Source organism: Syngnathoides biaculeatus, chromosome 5 (genome assembly GCF_019802595.1).
Source record: "Syngnathoides biaculeatus isolate LvHL_M chromosome 5, ASM1980259v1, whole genome shotgun sequence".
Lineage (NCBI taxonomy): Eukaryota > Metazoa > Chordata > Actinopteri > Syngnathiformes > Syngnathidae > Syngnathoides > Syngnathoides biaculeatus.
In genome coordinates this window covers 18,884,956-18,899,899 of record NC_084644.1, presented here as the reverse complement: position 1 = coordinate 18,899,899, position 14,944 = coordinate 18,884,956, and the positions used below count along the sequence as shown (strand labels likewise).

General features: G+C 43.6%; 1 protein-coding gene across 1 annotated transcript in view; it reads right to left on the bottom strand.

The window, feature by feature from the left end:
- The window catches only part of si:dkey-122a22.2 (uncharacterized), a 48,946-nt gene that overhangs the window by 17,451 nt on the left and 16,551 nt on the right, over window positions 1–14,944 (bottom strand). The window contains exons 6-7 of the mRNA XM_061820576.1: window positions 12,195–12,311; window positions 5,558–5,632 (exon numbers count right to left, since the gene is read on the bottom strand). Coding sequence (XP_061676560.1) covers window positions 5,558–5,632; window positions 12,195–12,311 — 192 coding nt within the window. The remainder of the gene's footprint in view (window positions 1–5,557; window positions 5,633–12,194; window positions 12,312–14,944) is intronic.

The window sequence follows — 14,944 nt, the reverse complement described above, 5'->3', positions numbered from 1 at the left end:
ATTCCTTTATTTTTGCAGTTGAAAAATATTTTAGTTGTATATAAAAGGATTGATGATCAAAATCAACATTGTATCTAAGATTTCCAGGCATTTATATACTTCTGTACTTAATTGTTCAAAAAATATATATTCACAATAAATAATGTATCTTTGTTTACCTATTTATACCAGCGAGGCATAGCAAATACAACCCAAACACAATGGACCAGGATGAGGGATTGGCAGACGAACTTGAAGTCCTGTAAAGTCAAAACTTCGAGTTGCTTGAAAAAGACAGAGGTGGTCAGTAACATGCCACATTAATTTGGTTACATTTACTTGTCACATTTTAGATAAACTGCACTTGTCAAAGTACTTTAAAAGCACTGCACTTTACTTTTACTTGAGTATTGATGTGAATAAGGAATGCAGCCCTATGGGAGCACAAGCCAGTGCAGTCTGTAGACCGGTCTCAAGCCCAGATAAAAGCAGAGGGTCGCATCAGGTAGGCCATCTGGTGTATAACTGTGCCAAACAAATATGACCGTTCATCTAAAGAATACCATACTGGATTGGTCGTGGCCTGGGTTAACAACGCCCACAGTTTACCTGCAGGGCGTCAGTGGAAATTCAGCCTACATCGCATCTCATTGTGCTTATTTCACCTCTCCTCAGTTCTCTCAGTGTCAACACTTCTTCGCTAACCTCTTTCCTAGTATGACTTCCTGTACTTTGGGGTTCCACACCAAGTCTCCTTCTCCCCTTTTCTACCAGAAGATACACCATGTAGTCTCCTCCCTGTCTGTTTGATTACCTTGGCTGTAGTAGTCCAGTCTTCCGGGAGCTCTTCCTGTCCATCTAGAGCCTGTCTCACCTCTTTCCGAAAAGCCACACAACATTCTTCCTTTCTCAGCTTCCACAACAAGTTTCTGTACTTTAACTTTGTCTTCTTAATCTTCCTCCCCACCACTAGAGGCGTCTTACCCACAACCATCCAATGCTGTTGAGCTACATTCTCCCCTACCACTACCTTAAGGTCTGTAACCTCTTTCTGATTACATTGTCTGCACAAAATGTAATCCACCTGCAAGCTTCTACCTCCACTCCTGGAGGTTACCCAATGTTCCTGCCTCTTCTGGAAAAAAAGGTGTTCAGTTCTTCCATTACCATTCTTGTTGCAAAGTCCACCTCCACCTGTCCCTCAAAGTTCCTTTCCTGGATGCCGTACTTACCCACCATTTCTTTATTGTCCATGTTTCCTTCACCAACATGTCAATTGCAATCTCCACCAATAACAACTCACTCTCTGTCTGGGATGCTCAGATCTACTTCATCTAGTTCCTTCCAGAATTTCTCTTTCAACTCTAGGCCACATCCTACCTGTGGGGCATAGCCACTAATCACATTTTCCATAACACCCTCAATGTCAAGTTTCAGCATCATCACTTGATCTGATACTCCTCCAAGACATTTTTAACCAGCTCTCCCTTTAAAATAAACCTTACTCAATTTCTCTTCCCATCTACTCCATGGTAAAATATTTTAAACCCTGCCCCTAAACTTCTAGTCTTACTACCATTCCACCTGCTCTCTTGGATGCACAAAATATCAACCTTTCTCCTAATCATCATGTCAACACACTCTTGAGCTTTTCGTGTCATAGTCCCAACATTCAAAGTCGTTGTTAACCCGTGCCATGACCAATCCAGTATGGTATTCTTTAGATGAACGTTCATATTCGTTTGGCAAAGTTTTTAGACGGATGCCCTTCCCGAGGCTAGGTTGGGAGGCGGCCGGGGATCGGTCGCCGCTGAGTTTTGGTCGTGAGGCAGCCGGGGATCGGTCGCAGTCAAGGCTTGGTTGGGGGGCAGCCGAAGATCGGTCGCCGCTGTGGCTTGGCCATCAGACAGCCGGGAATCAGTCGCCCTTTAATACGTGGTCATCAGGTGGCCGCGAACCGGTCGTCATCAAACCAGGAGAGGGATGTGGCCGCCATCAAGACAATGGCGTGAGCAGGGCGCAGGACGGTCTCCGTCGAGGGAAGGGCGTGAGGCGCCCATTTACCTATCGCCGTCGAGACAGGAACGTGAGACTGTAGAATACCTGCCGCTGGCGAGACAGGAGCGTGAGGTGGGCTCGTGCCGGTCGCCATCGAGATAGCACCGTGAGGCGGCCACGTGCCAGTCACCATTGAGACAGGAGTGTGAGGCAGCCCCATGCCGGTTGCCATCAAGACAGGAGCGGGAGGCAGCCGCTGGCTGGTCACCGTCTAGACAGGAATGTCAGCATCGGGCGGCCGAGGATCGGTCAACATTGAGGCGTGGACGCAACGGCTCTGTCTCCATCAAGGGAGGAGCGTGAGGCAGCCACCGGCCCGTCGCCATCGAGACAGGAGCGGGAGGCGGTTGTTTATCTGCTGGCGTATGTCGAGAGAGGAACGTAAGAATATAGTATAACTGTCGCCGACGAGAAAGGAACTGAGGCGGCCGTGGATGGGTCGCCGTCGAGACAGGGATGTGAGACAACCGTAGACCGGTCGCCATCAAGACAGGAACGTGGGACGGCCGAGGATTCGTCGCCGCCGGGACAGATACGTGAGGCGGTCGAAGAATCGTCGCTGCTGAAACAGGAACGTGGGATGGCCGAGGAAGGATTGTCATCGCCGTCGAGACAGTACCGTGCGGCGGTCACAGACCTGTCGCTGCCGCCTGGACAAGAACGTGAGCGTGGTCCACCAGGAAATCTGTCGCCACCGCGACATGAGCTTAGCTCAGTAGCGGGTTGGTTGCTACAGCGAAGTGGGCAAAGCTCGGGAGCGGGTCAGTCACCATTGCGGCCCGGGCTTGGCTAGACCGAGGGTCGTTCGTCCCCACCGCATGTGCTCAAAACAACTGTTGCCATCCCGGGACAAGAATGTCCAATTGCCGATGAATCCCATCCATAAGATGCGCAATTTCAAAGATCATTGACTTGGAGCCCGCTGGCTCAGTCACCGGCAAAGCGTCGGGGGAAGTCGCCTGAGGCTCGGCCGTCGCTGGAGCGGAAGCAGGATACTGCTGTGGCTTGGTGGTCGGTGAGGCGCCGGCAAAGGTCGGCTGAGGCTCGGCCGTCGCTGAAGCGGGATGCTGCTGTGGCATGGTTGTTGGCGCGGAGTGGGCGATAGTCTGCAGTGGCTTGGCTGTCGCGGTCACCGCGCAGCAGGAGGCGGCAGGCGGCACCCTGCTTGGGCGTCTCTGGCCGCCACGCGGAGGGCCCGGATAGATGGCCAAACAGGTTCCAAAAAAACTATTAGAGGAAGAGGACTTGGACACACCGGAGCGGGAAGTGTGGGACCGCGCAACAAACTCTTCGAGACTCATCACCGGGAGGGAAATTTCAAGTTCATTGTCCGAGTCAGAATCAGGACTTCGGTCATCTAAGTTTAAGTCTTCCTCATAATCCTAAATCCCTGAATTCAAAACGAGATGTGGTGGTGAGTGGGTCGTGGGTGGGACGTAATCATGGAACACAGGTGGTGCAGGTAGCAAGGTAGGAGAGGATGACATAACGGAGCCCACCCGGATAGGAGATACTTGAACCTCAGGCAGGCGGCGTCCACGTCGACATGCCCGGCGACGCCACGTCTTCCCTGCTGGGTCCTGTTCTGGTCAGTTCGTTCCGTCATGAACCACCGGTGTGTAGGCGGACCCAAATGCAGGACTCCCAGGCAAAGGCATGATGTTCAGTGGGGCTTATTATAAACTAAAGTTGTGGACAACAACACAGTCCAAGAAGGCAGAATCCAAAAAACAAGAAACAAGGTACGATAACTATGAGACAACTAAAGAGCATAACAAAAGCGTGACTGGACAATAATGGCGCTGTGGGGGAGTAACCCAGGATGCGGTAAGACATACTCAATGAGCTGGCAAATGACAGTGACAAAACTCCAACTTAAATACAAGGTCTAATCACAGTGCCTCATGTGAAACAGCTGTGACCGACGACAGGTGTCATAGATGAAACCGCTCAGAGCAGTGGCCAGCCCACGCCCTTCTTGGCCGTGGTCCAGGCTGGCACATGACAAGAAGGAATTGTTCCTATAAACAGAAATGTCTCTTGTTCTTTGTTGTTGTTGCTTTGTTCTGAATGTCATACCAGGGCAGCACCGACTGCCGGAGAAAAATTCCTTGTGTCAATAAGGCTAATTCCGATTCGCTAGGAGGTATGGCAATCTTTACCGATGATGCGTTTCGTTTCCCTTGGACACTCGAATGAGGGCTCACCACCTGTAGGAGGGGCCATAAACGTCGGGTGCAGTGTGAGCTGGGCGATGCCAGAAGCAGCGACCCTGGCAATCCAATCCCCAGCTACAGAAGCTTGCTCTAGGGACATGGAATGTCACCTCTCTGGCAGGGAACGTGCCCGAGTTGGTGCGTGAGGTCAAGAACTTCCGACTAGATACTGTGAGGGTTGCCTTCACACACAGCGTGGGTACTAGTCCTTGAGAGGGGTTGGACTCTGTTCCACTCAGGATTTGCCCATGGTGAAAGGCACCGAAGAGGTGTGGGTATACTTATTGCCCTCCGGCTCGGCGTCTCTACGTTGGAGTTCACCCAAGTGGACAAGAGGGTAGCCTCCCTCGGCCTTTGGATAGGGTGGAGTCCTGACTATTGGTTATTCCTATGTACCAAACAATGGTTCTGAGTTAGGTCCCGCGGGTGAATTATGTAAACACCACTATGGTACCGGTTTTAAAACCGGTTAATCCGTTTTTTGCTACAACTGTTCGGTTAAAACCGGTTATGAAAGTAAGTGGTTTAATGCGATCCCTAGTGCGCATGCACTGGTAGTACCACTGCCTGAAGTTGATGCTTCACTATCTTGATATTTTACAAACAGATTCATACCAACGGAAGATGAGAGAGTCTTCGACAAATTAGCGTGTCTCCTGTTTTTCTGGTGCGACTCCAGCGCTTTGACGCCCATCTTTTCAAGCTGGTAACTCTGCTTGTACAGATGGCAGTAAAACATGTGCCGATCTTTTGGATCTTGACGAACCCAGTTCCCAAACTCCTTACTTTCAGCCCAAGCTTCTTGAAAAATGCACTCCCCCGTGATACAAGTTGGATCGATGAAAGAACTACGCTACGTCGTAACGAAGACGAAGTGAAATGCCTACTCACGGAAACAAACAATGGAATATCGACAAGATGGCGACTAGTTGTCAACACGGTGACTTCCGTTGACAATTTCCGACTGATTTGGACGCCAGACGGATCGCTATTTTTTTTTTTTACATAAAAGATTAATTTATTTTTTAGGGAGAATTTGGGCGGTAGAGGTCCTCCCTTTGATATTTTTTTAATTTAAGGCCTTTTTAGGGGCTTGACCGGTTTTCGCGGATTTTAAGGACTTTTAGGAGCCCCTAAATGCACCTTCGAAAATGTAGGGGTTTTTAGGGACTTTTAGGGCCACGTGCGAACCCTGTTACACAAGTCTCATAAAATGAAAGGGACGCCAATACCAGTGAGCACAAATGTACGACAGTTAGCTAAAAACGTGTCATTCACATGGTATACATGAAAAATAAACTCACCAGTACTCTTTCCACTGCTCCTCTTCAAAAATGTCGTCTGGGATAGGATCAATCAACACTAGGTCTGTCACATACCTGTTAATAAAGAGGGTGCATATGAAAGTGTATCAATGTCAATTCTCAGTCATCCAGGTCTTGGTCTTTCATCTGTAATTAGAAAGTCATCTTCAGTTCTAAATCGTATGTGGACAGTTCTCCTATTCACACTAAATAAAAACATAAAATGCAACACGTTTAGCTCCCATGAGCATGAGCATGAGCTGTACTCAACGTTCTAAGACTTGCGATGCACACAAAAGCCCTATTTCACTCAAACATCGATTATAAATCTGTACTGTATAAATTTGCTAGTGAGCACTTCCCCTTTGCAGAGATAATCCACACACCTCATCAGTGTGTCAAGTTAAGATGTTGATTAGACAGCATCATTATTGCACAGGTGTGTCTTAAGTCAGCTCACACCAAATAACGGAGCTGAAGCCGGCTGAACTGTTGTGCAATGTGCGTGATTTGGGAATCTTTTTGATGAACAGCCAAACAGTTTGTCGCTGGTTATGCAGAGATTCATCAGAGGCGTACAGCATCACAACATTGTACCATACAGTAAATCAAAATGCAAATAAGATTGAACTGAATATATTTTCATGTTTAAGCGTGGAAGACACCAAACAGCCGCCATATCACCCTTAGGCCAAATTAATATTGTATATAAAGCATAAAACGTGTTTCATTAACATGTTAAAATATTTAAAAATTCTAATGTGCCTATGAAAGAAAAAGTGAAGCTTGTCCTCAAAATGTACTCATGAACTACATATCGCACTTGGTAGTGAACGAGATGTTAAAATATCCCAGCAATTCCTACTATTCTCGTCTCCTCCAATCTCTTTCGCGACCAGCTTCTTCTGTAACTATCAATCAATCAATCTTTTAATGGGTTAATAAATGTGATAAAATATACTATATGTAAAATATTGAATGCCTATAGAAACTTGCTGTTCAGGGACCAAGTGTTGTCCTATCGCTCAATGTACGGTGGTCAGTCAGCAACTCTCATTTTTACACAATATTCCAGTTGAATTGGGTCGACTATATAGTGCTGTGTGCGGCCGGCCTTGGGTTGCCCCCCCCCCAAAAAGGCCACTTTAAATTGTGCAATTATAGTGTATTAGGGAGTTTCGGGGGCAGAAAACCAGTCAGGATCTGGTGTGACCATGAAGTGCAATACATCTTCACAAACAGCTGATCAAATTGTGGCCTGAAATTGCTGGATGTGGAGGTCCTTTTTCTGTGCAACAAGGTAATTTAAACTACGATCAGGAAAAGTGGCGGCATGGTGTCGCAGCTATAAAGCATTGGCCTCACAGTTCTGAAGACCAGGGTTGAAATCCCGCCCCCAACTGTGTGGAGTTTGCATGTTCTCTCCATGCCTGCATAGATTTTCTCCAGGCACTCCAGTTTCCTTCCACATCCCAGAAACATACATTAATTGGAGATTCTAGATTGGCCTTAGGTGTGATGGTGTGTGGGACTGTTGTCCGTCTCTATGCGCCCTGCAATTGGCTGACAACCAGTCCAGGGTGTCCCCCGCTTCTTGCCCGGAGACAGCTGGGAGTGGCTCCAGCACTCCCGTGCCCCTCTAACTCTAACACTAAATCTTTAAATCTCCAGTTGGCTGAGTCATTGGAGATGATGGGAATGGTCAAGAGCATGGATCAAAATATATGATATCACCTCGTGGGGTCTCAATGATGCTTAGAAAGGTGAGGAATCAGCCGAGGACTACAGGACAGGGCTTGGTCAATGACCTGAAAAGAGCTGGGACCGTTTCCAAAGTGACTGTTAGTAATACACTAAGACGTCATGGTTTGAAATCATGCATGGCATGGAAGGTTCCCCTGCTTAAAGCAGTACATGACAAGGCCCGTCTTATCTTTGCCAATGACCATTGGATGATAACAGAGGAGTCATGGGAGAATGTTTGGTGGTCAGATGAGAGCAAAATTGAACTTTTTGGTCATAATTCCACTAATCCTGTTTGGAGGAACACAAATGATGAGTTCCATTCCAAGAACACCATCCTTATTGTGAAGCATGGGGGTGGTAGCATCAGGCTTTCAGAGTGTTTTTTTCTGCACATGTGACAGAACACCTGCACTGTATTAAGGAGAGGATGACCGCGGCCATGTATTGTGAGATTTTGGGGAACAACCTCTTTCCCTCAGTCAGAGCATTGAAGATGGGTCATGGCTGGGCCTTTCAACATGACAATGACCTGAAGCACACAGCCAGAAAAACCAAGAAGTGACTCTGTAAGAAGCATATCAAGGTTCTGGCATGGCCTAGTCAGTCTCCAGACCTAAACCCAATCAAAAATATTTGGAGAGCTGAAAGTCCGTGTTTCTCAGAGACAGCCCAGAAACCTGTCTGATCAAGAGTAGATCTGTGTGGAGGAGTGGGCAAAAATCCCTCCTGCAGTGCGTGCAAACCTTGTGAACAACTATAGGAAAAGTTTGACCTCTGTAATTGCAAACCAAGGCTACTGTACAAAATATTAACATTGGTTTTCTCAGGTGTTCAAATACTTATGTACAGCTGTATTACACAAATAAATAGTTTAAAAAAAAAATCAAACATTGTGATTTTTTTATTTTTTTTTTAGATTATCTCTCTCACAGTGGACATGCACCTACGATGAAAATTTCAGACCCCTTCAAGATTTGTAAGTGGGAGAACTTGCAATATAGCAGGGTGTTCAAATACTTATTTTCTTCATTGTAAAACCCCTCCATCATTATCTGAACCGCTTGTCCTCATCAGTCGCAGAAGTGGTGGAGCCTATCCCAGGTATCTTCGGGCAGAAGACGGGGTACACTCTGAAGTGGTTGCCACCCAATCACAGGGCACATTGGAAAAAAAAAAACAACCATTCATACTCACAATCAAACCTAAGGGCAATTTAGAGTCGCCAAGTAATTCATGTTTTTGAAGTGTGGGAGGAAATCAGAGTGCCTGGAGAAAACCCCCACAGGCACGGGGAGAACATGCAAACCCCCGTGCCGATACACATACACGCACACCCACCCACACACACACACACACATACACACTGTGTGTATGCAACCATATATATACTAAAAATCAAAAATGCTTTGCTTTTGGCATGAGGCAATATAGCGAAAGCTATCTTTCATTTGGACTTACGCGTGCTCTGGATGCAACAATATTGACTTTGTTTTGCTTGGTGTGTTGTTAAAAGCCATGAAACACTACTATGTTCCCAAGTAAGCTTAAACGGCATCTTCAAACGAAACTCTTCACTTCAGAACAAGAATGGAGAGTATTTTGTTCACCTTTGTGCACATGTGGAAAAACAGGCAACGTTGATGATAAAAACTCCAAAGATAAATGAGAAAGCCCATAATGTTAGCAATCACGTTGCTGAACTTGTAGGAATATTAAACATCCCACATTGTGGCATAGCTTTCATTCATACTTTCCGGCTGCAAAGCCATTTTAAATGGATACTCGGACCTTAAGCAGCTAAAGAAATATCCAAAGCCCCGCTCTCAGACAACATAATTTCCAGACATATTCATGAAGTCTGCAGACATCGAAAGTTTCAGTTTTGGAAAAGGTCCGTATCAATAGTATGTTTGCATGGCAACTTGATGAGTCTAGATATTAGTGGACATGCCCAACACTTGGCCAATATTCAGCTTTTGTGGATGGAGTTCCAATAACAGAAAACTTCCTTCTTTCCAGAAAAAACAACAGTTGAAATTTTCAGGTCATTTCTGAATATCTTGAACAAAGTCGACTTACCGCATTTTCTGCAATATATGGTGCACATAGAAGCCTTTAATTTTCAAAAATCAATGGTGATTCTTTTAACCTGGTATGCCTTGTGTGTGCAGTGAGTTCCAAAACAAATGAAAATGTTGAGCAATTTTGGTAAGCACGCACACTCTCAAACCATTTCCCATAGGGACATATGTAGACTATTTGCTGGCAGTGATAAACCAATTAGAGAACATTAGGTAAAGCTACGTACAGTATGTACTTCCGCCTCGCCTCTGGCAGTATAGTGTACTAGGGTTAGCTGCAAAACATTTTGGTTGTCACACTAATGGACAGAAACTAGCACATATGGTCTTTTTTCAAGAGGAAGACACTGCCCAAAGAGAAGTTTCCAGCGGGAGTCATTGTTAAGGGCAATCAGAAGGGCTGGATGGATGAAAACAAAGTGAGTTGCTGAGAGAGGCATATTTAGAGACCGGATGTCTTGTCTTGTCTTGCATGCTTCTTCTTCTGTCCTTGTCCTGTCCTATCTTGTCCTGTTCTTCCTTCAGAGGATGGAGCGCTACAGTCTCATGCAACATCCATATTTAATGCTTCTTTGTTGCAGCTATGGAATGATTTGTTTTTCTCGTTCTGTTTACAGTTAGCACTTTTTCTCTCATTACTCTTGAAATTCTGTTCTATGTAACTGATTGACGGACCCTCAATAATACTTCAATTAAAATATGAAGTAATCACAAAGGCAACCCAGCATGTCTGATGGGTAACTTGCCCAATTGTTCAATTCAGATATGGAAGATGAGGACTTGATTGATTTGGGACAAAAACATTATTTTAAAAAATTGATTTCAATAAAGTTCGACCAAATTTACTGTTTTGCTTCTCTTACCTTGTTTTAGCATGCAATTAATAATGCGGTGCATTTTATGTATGGCCTAAGTACAGGAATAGACCGTGTTTGAGAATGTGCCTAATATTCCGGTCCACTTTATGGTGCAGAAAATACGGTAAATGGGAAAACTGCACAGGTTTGTGCACTGATGGTGTGGCAGATATGCTCGGATGCACCAAAGGCTTTGTAAGCAAAGTGAAAGAAACAAACCCAGATGTGATTGTTATGCTTTGCTTTTTAAGCCAGGAGGTGATCGTAGCAAAGACTTTACCTGCACACTTCCTGTTCCTGTGTTGGATGATGCTCTGTGCATGATAAATGTTGTAAAATAATGACACGTGAAAAGTCACACATTTGCATCTCTATGTGAGTAAATGGAGCCTTAATGTTTCATACAGCGGTTTGCTGGTTGTCCCGTGGCAGGGTATTAGCCCATGTTTATGAACTGTGGGAGGAAATAAGAATGTTTCTGACAAATGAGAGGTCAGATTATGCAAAACTGGTGAAACTGCAATTGAAGATGACTGTACCTGGCTGTCAATTTTCATCACCTGAATGAACACACAAATACTTGGCCAAAATGAAAACCTGATTCAAGCACAGATGCAAAAAGATGCAATTCTGGAAACGTGTGGAAAATGGAAATCTTGAAATGTTCTTACCAAGCAATGGCAAAATGTAAACACAACAGCATTATGTGAGATAATAGTGCAACATTTACTGTAAAAACACTTGAGGAGAAGATATTTTCTTTCTTCTTCAGCCTCCATTCAATACCTTGGGTGGGTGAGGGACCCATACAGTTCAGCAGTGGGTGGTGGAAAGGACACAATTTTACAGGAACAGGAGGAACTAACTTGACTGAGACAATATCATAGTTTATAGCTAAGCTTTGATTAGCTATATACCCTTTAGGTTGGCTACTGGCAAGTAATAGTCCATTCGGGTAAGCAAAGCTATTTTGACAGTGCAACCATTTCCATGATATATCTATGTGATGTGAGCGTTTTAAGCCTGACTACTACGAAAGGAAAATTATAGAGAGGCTGAGAGGTGTTGAGGAAGAGCTTCATGTACAGTATGTCTTTAATCAATTCGTGCAAAAATATCAGCTCTGTGTTGATCCAAACAGGCCCAGGTGTCACATTGAGTGGGTAAAATGTGATTATTAAATGTTTTCTCAGCATACATGATATACACACTCATAAGGCTGTGCAACTGGTCAATTTGTTGAAAAAAGGGTGTTAAAAAATGGCAGTTTTGTCCCATTCTGTGAAAAACAGGGGTGAATCAGTTGGCCCCCATTTAAGGATGAGCCCCGCACCTGTTGAACATGCATTTCTCCTTGAATGCTTGAGGAAAATGGGTTGTTCAACACATTGTTCAGAGGATCAGCGTACTTTGATTAAGTTTGATTGGAGAGGGGAAACCTTATAAAGATGTGCAAAAAATTATAGGCTATACTGCTGAAATCATCTCTGATGCCATAAAATCGAGAGCAAAACCAAAAACACGTGTCAGAAAACGCAACACAACTATCAAAATGGATCACAGTCCGTGAGTCAATCGGGACACAAAACACGATGCAAGGTTTTCCTTTTCCTTCCTCCTTTTGTAAAAGCCAGCTACACTGAAAAAAATGACACAAAAAAATAAATCAGTGTAATAGTGAGGCCCCGTAAAATAAACCATGTCGTAGCGAGGGAACACTATAAATACACACACAGTGTATATGCATGCCAGGTTAAGTGATGAATCTAAATTCCCCTTAGGTGTGAATGAGACTAACTTAATAACTGTTTAAATCTGTCCTGCGATCAGCTGGTAACCAGTTTTGGGTGTGTGACACCTCGCACCTGCAGTTATATGTAATGAGCTCCACCATACCTGCAACCCTAGTGAGCATGGACGGATAATCGAAGATTTTCCCAACTCGACACTTACGCATCATGAATGTGACTGTAGAACCTGGTGTTGAGTGTGCCTATCTCTGAGCCGACCAAAATGAAGGGCACAGCAATCCCAGCAGCCAGCAACAGACGGTGCAGATCATCCACCATCCTTTAAGACAACACAACGCAGAAAGTCTGTGATTAAAAATAAGGTCTGAGTAAGGGGTTATTTATCAATCTAGGCTGGTGATTATCAAAGTGTGATACGTAGGCTCACTAGTTGTATGCGAAAGAATCACTGAATTAATAAAATATTTTTAAAACCAAACACAATCAAAAATAATAGAGTTAAGTTTTTAAATATGCAAGATTTTATTTAAATATTTTTTCTTCCAGTAGAATCATTTTTCTTTTTATGGTACTCATTATGTGGAGTATATTTTTTAATTTTAAATTTTTACTTAAGTACAGAAAATATGCTATTATCACTAAAACCACGGTCTTTGCATTTTTGTACTGTATTTTATGGTTATAATAGGTTTATAGGAGAGCTAAATATATTTTGAGGTGGTACCTGATGATTGACAACCACTGAACTAGGCAATGTCTTGCACATCCGTTTTGTCACATTTGGTCAGAAACTTTGTATGGAAAAATATGGTCAGTTTGATATTTTTTCACAAATCGATACGAATGGTCAGTCCCCATTTTTTTTTTTGTTTTTTCTTTTATTTTACTACATGGTATTAACCAATCCAAAGTGTTGAAAAAAAATTGGGAGCAAATGTACAGTGCAGCGAAAATGTATTGGTCCCTTGACAAATGCTTATATTTTTGCAGTCTCCCTAGTTTAAGATCATCAAACAAATATAGACAATTTTAACCCATATGACCTTAATATGCTGTATTTGAGTGATTTAATTTATTTAGGAGGAAAAAATCCAATTTACCAGGGCCTGTTTAAAAAAAGGTAATGCTAATTTTTACTGATCACACCCAAACTTAATTACTTCCAGAACAGTTCAATCACCTAATAAATTCAACATAATCAATCTGACAAAATAAAGTAAGCCAGATTTAAGAAACCTTCAACAAAATTCAAAATTGAGAAATGAAGTACAATTTCTCATGTATAATACCCACCCCCAAAGGTGACCTAGAAATTCTGAATAACCCCTCTACCCATGTATAATCCATTTTACAATGCATGATTTTGCCTCTACCTTTATGATAAAAACATGAAGTATCTGTATTCTGTTAGTTTTCAAAGAATCAGTCTGAATTTACGCACTTTATATGAACATGCACTACTTTGTTTTCGTTATTCTATTTACTGGTACAGTGAAGAAAATAATAAATGAGTATATGAACACTGTGCTATATTGCAAGTTCTCCCCCTTTGAAAACGTGGAGGGGTCAGAAATTTTCATCGTAGGTGCATGTCCACTGTGAGAGACAATCTAAAAAGAAAAATCCTGAAATCACAATGTATGATTTTTTTAATGATCTATTTGTGTGATACCGCTGCAAATAAGTATTTGAACACCTGTGAAAACCAATGTTAATATTTGGTACAGTAGCCTTTGCAATTACAGAGTTTAAACGTTTTCTGTAGTTGTTCACCAGGTTTGCACACACTACAGGAGGGATTTTGACCCGCTCCTCCACACACAGATCTGATCTAGATCAGACAGGTTTCTGGGCTGTCGCTGAGAAACACGGAGTTTAAGCTGCCTCCAAAGATTTCCTATTGGGTTTGGGTATGGAGACTGGCTAGGCTACACCAGAACCTTGATATGCTTCTTACAAAGCCACTCCTTGGTTTTCCTGGCTGTGTGCTTCAGGTCATTGTCATGTTGAAAGACACAGGCACGACCCATCTTCAACGCTCTGACTGAGGGAAAGAGGTTGTTCTCCAAAATCTCATAATACTTGGTCATCCTCTTCTTAATACATTGCAGTTGTCCTGTACCATGTGCACAAAAATACTCCCAAAGCATGATGCTACCACCCCCATGCTTCTCAGTAGGGATGGTGTTCTTGGGATGGAACTCATCATTCGTCTTCCTCCAAACATGGTTAGTGGAATTATGACCAAAAAGTTCCATTTTGGTCTCATCTGATCATAAAACTCCCATGACTCCTCTGTATCATCCAAATGGTCAATGGGAAACTTAAGACAGGCCTTGACATGTGCTGGTTTGAGCAGGGGAACTTTCTGTGCCATGCATGATTTCAAACTATAACGTCTTAGTGTATTACCAAAAGTCACCTTGGAAACGGTGGTCCCAGCTCTTGTCAGGTCATTGAGCAAGTCCTGTCGTGTAGTCCTGGGCTGATTCCTGACCTTTCTAAGGATCATTGAGACCCCATGGGGTGATATCTTGCATTGGGCTCCACTCCGAATGAGAATGACCGTCATGTTTAGCTTCTTCCATTTTCAAATGATTGCTCAAACAGTGGACCTTTTTTCACCAAGCTGCTTGGCATTTTCTCCATAGCCCTTTCCAGCCGTGTGGAGTTGTAAAATTTTGTCTCTGGTGTCTTTGGACAGCTCTTTGGTCTTGGCCATGTTACAAGTTTGAGTCTTACTGATTGTATGGGGTGAACAGGTGTTTTTATGCAGCGAACGAGCTCACACAGGTCCATCTAATTCAGGATAATACATGGAGTGGAGATGGACTTTTAAAGGCAGACTAACAGGTCTTTGAGGGTCATAATTCTAGCAGATGGACAGGTGATCAAATACTTATTTGCAGCTGTATCACACAAATAATTCGTTAAAAAAATCATACATTGTGA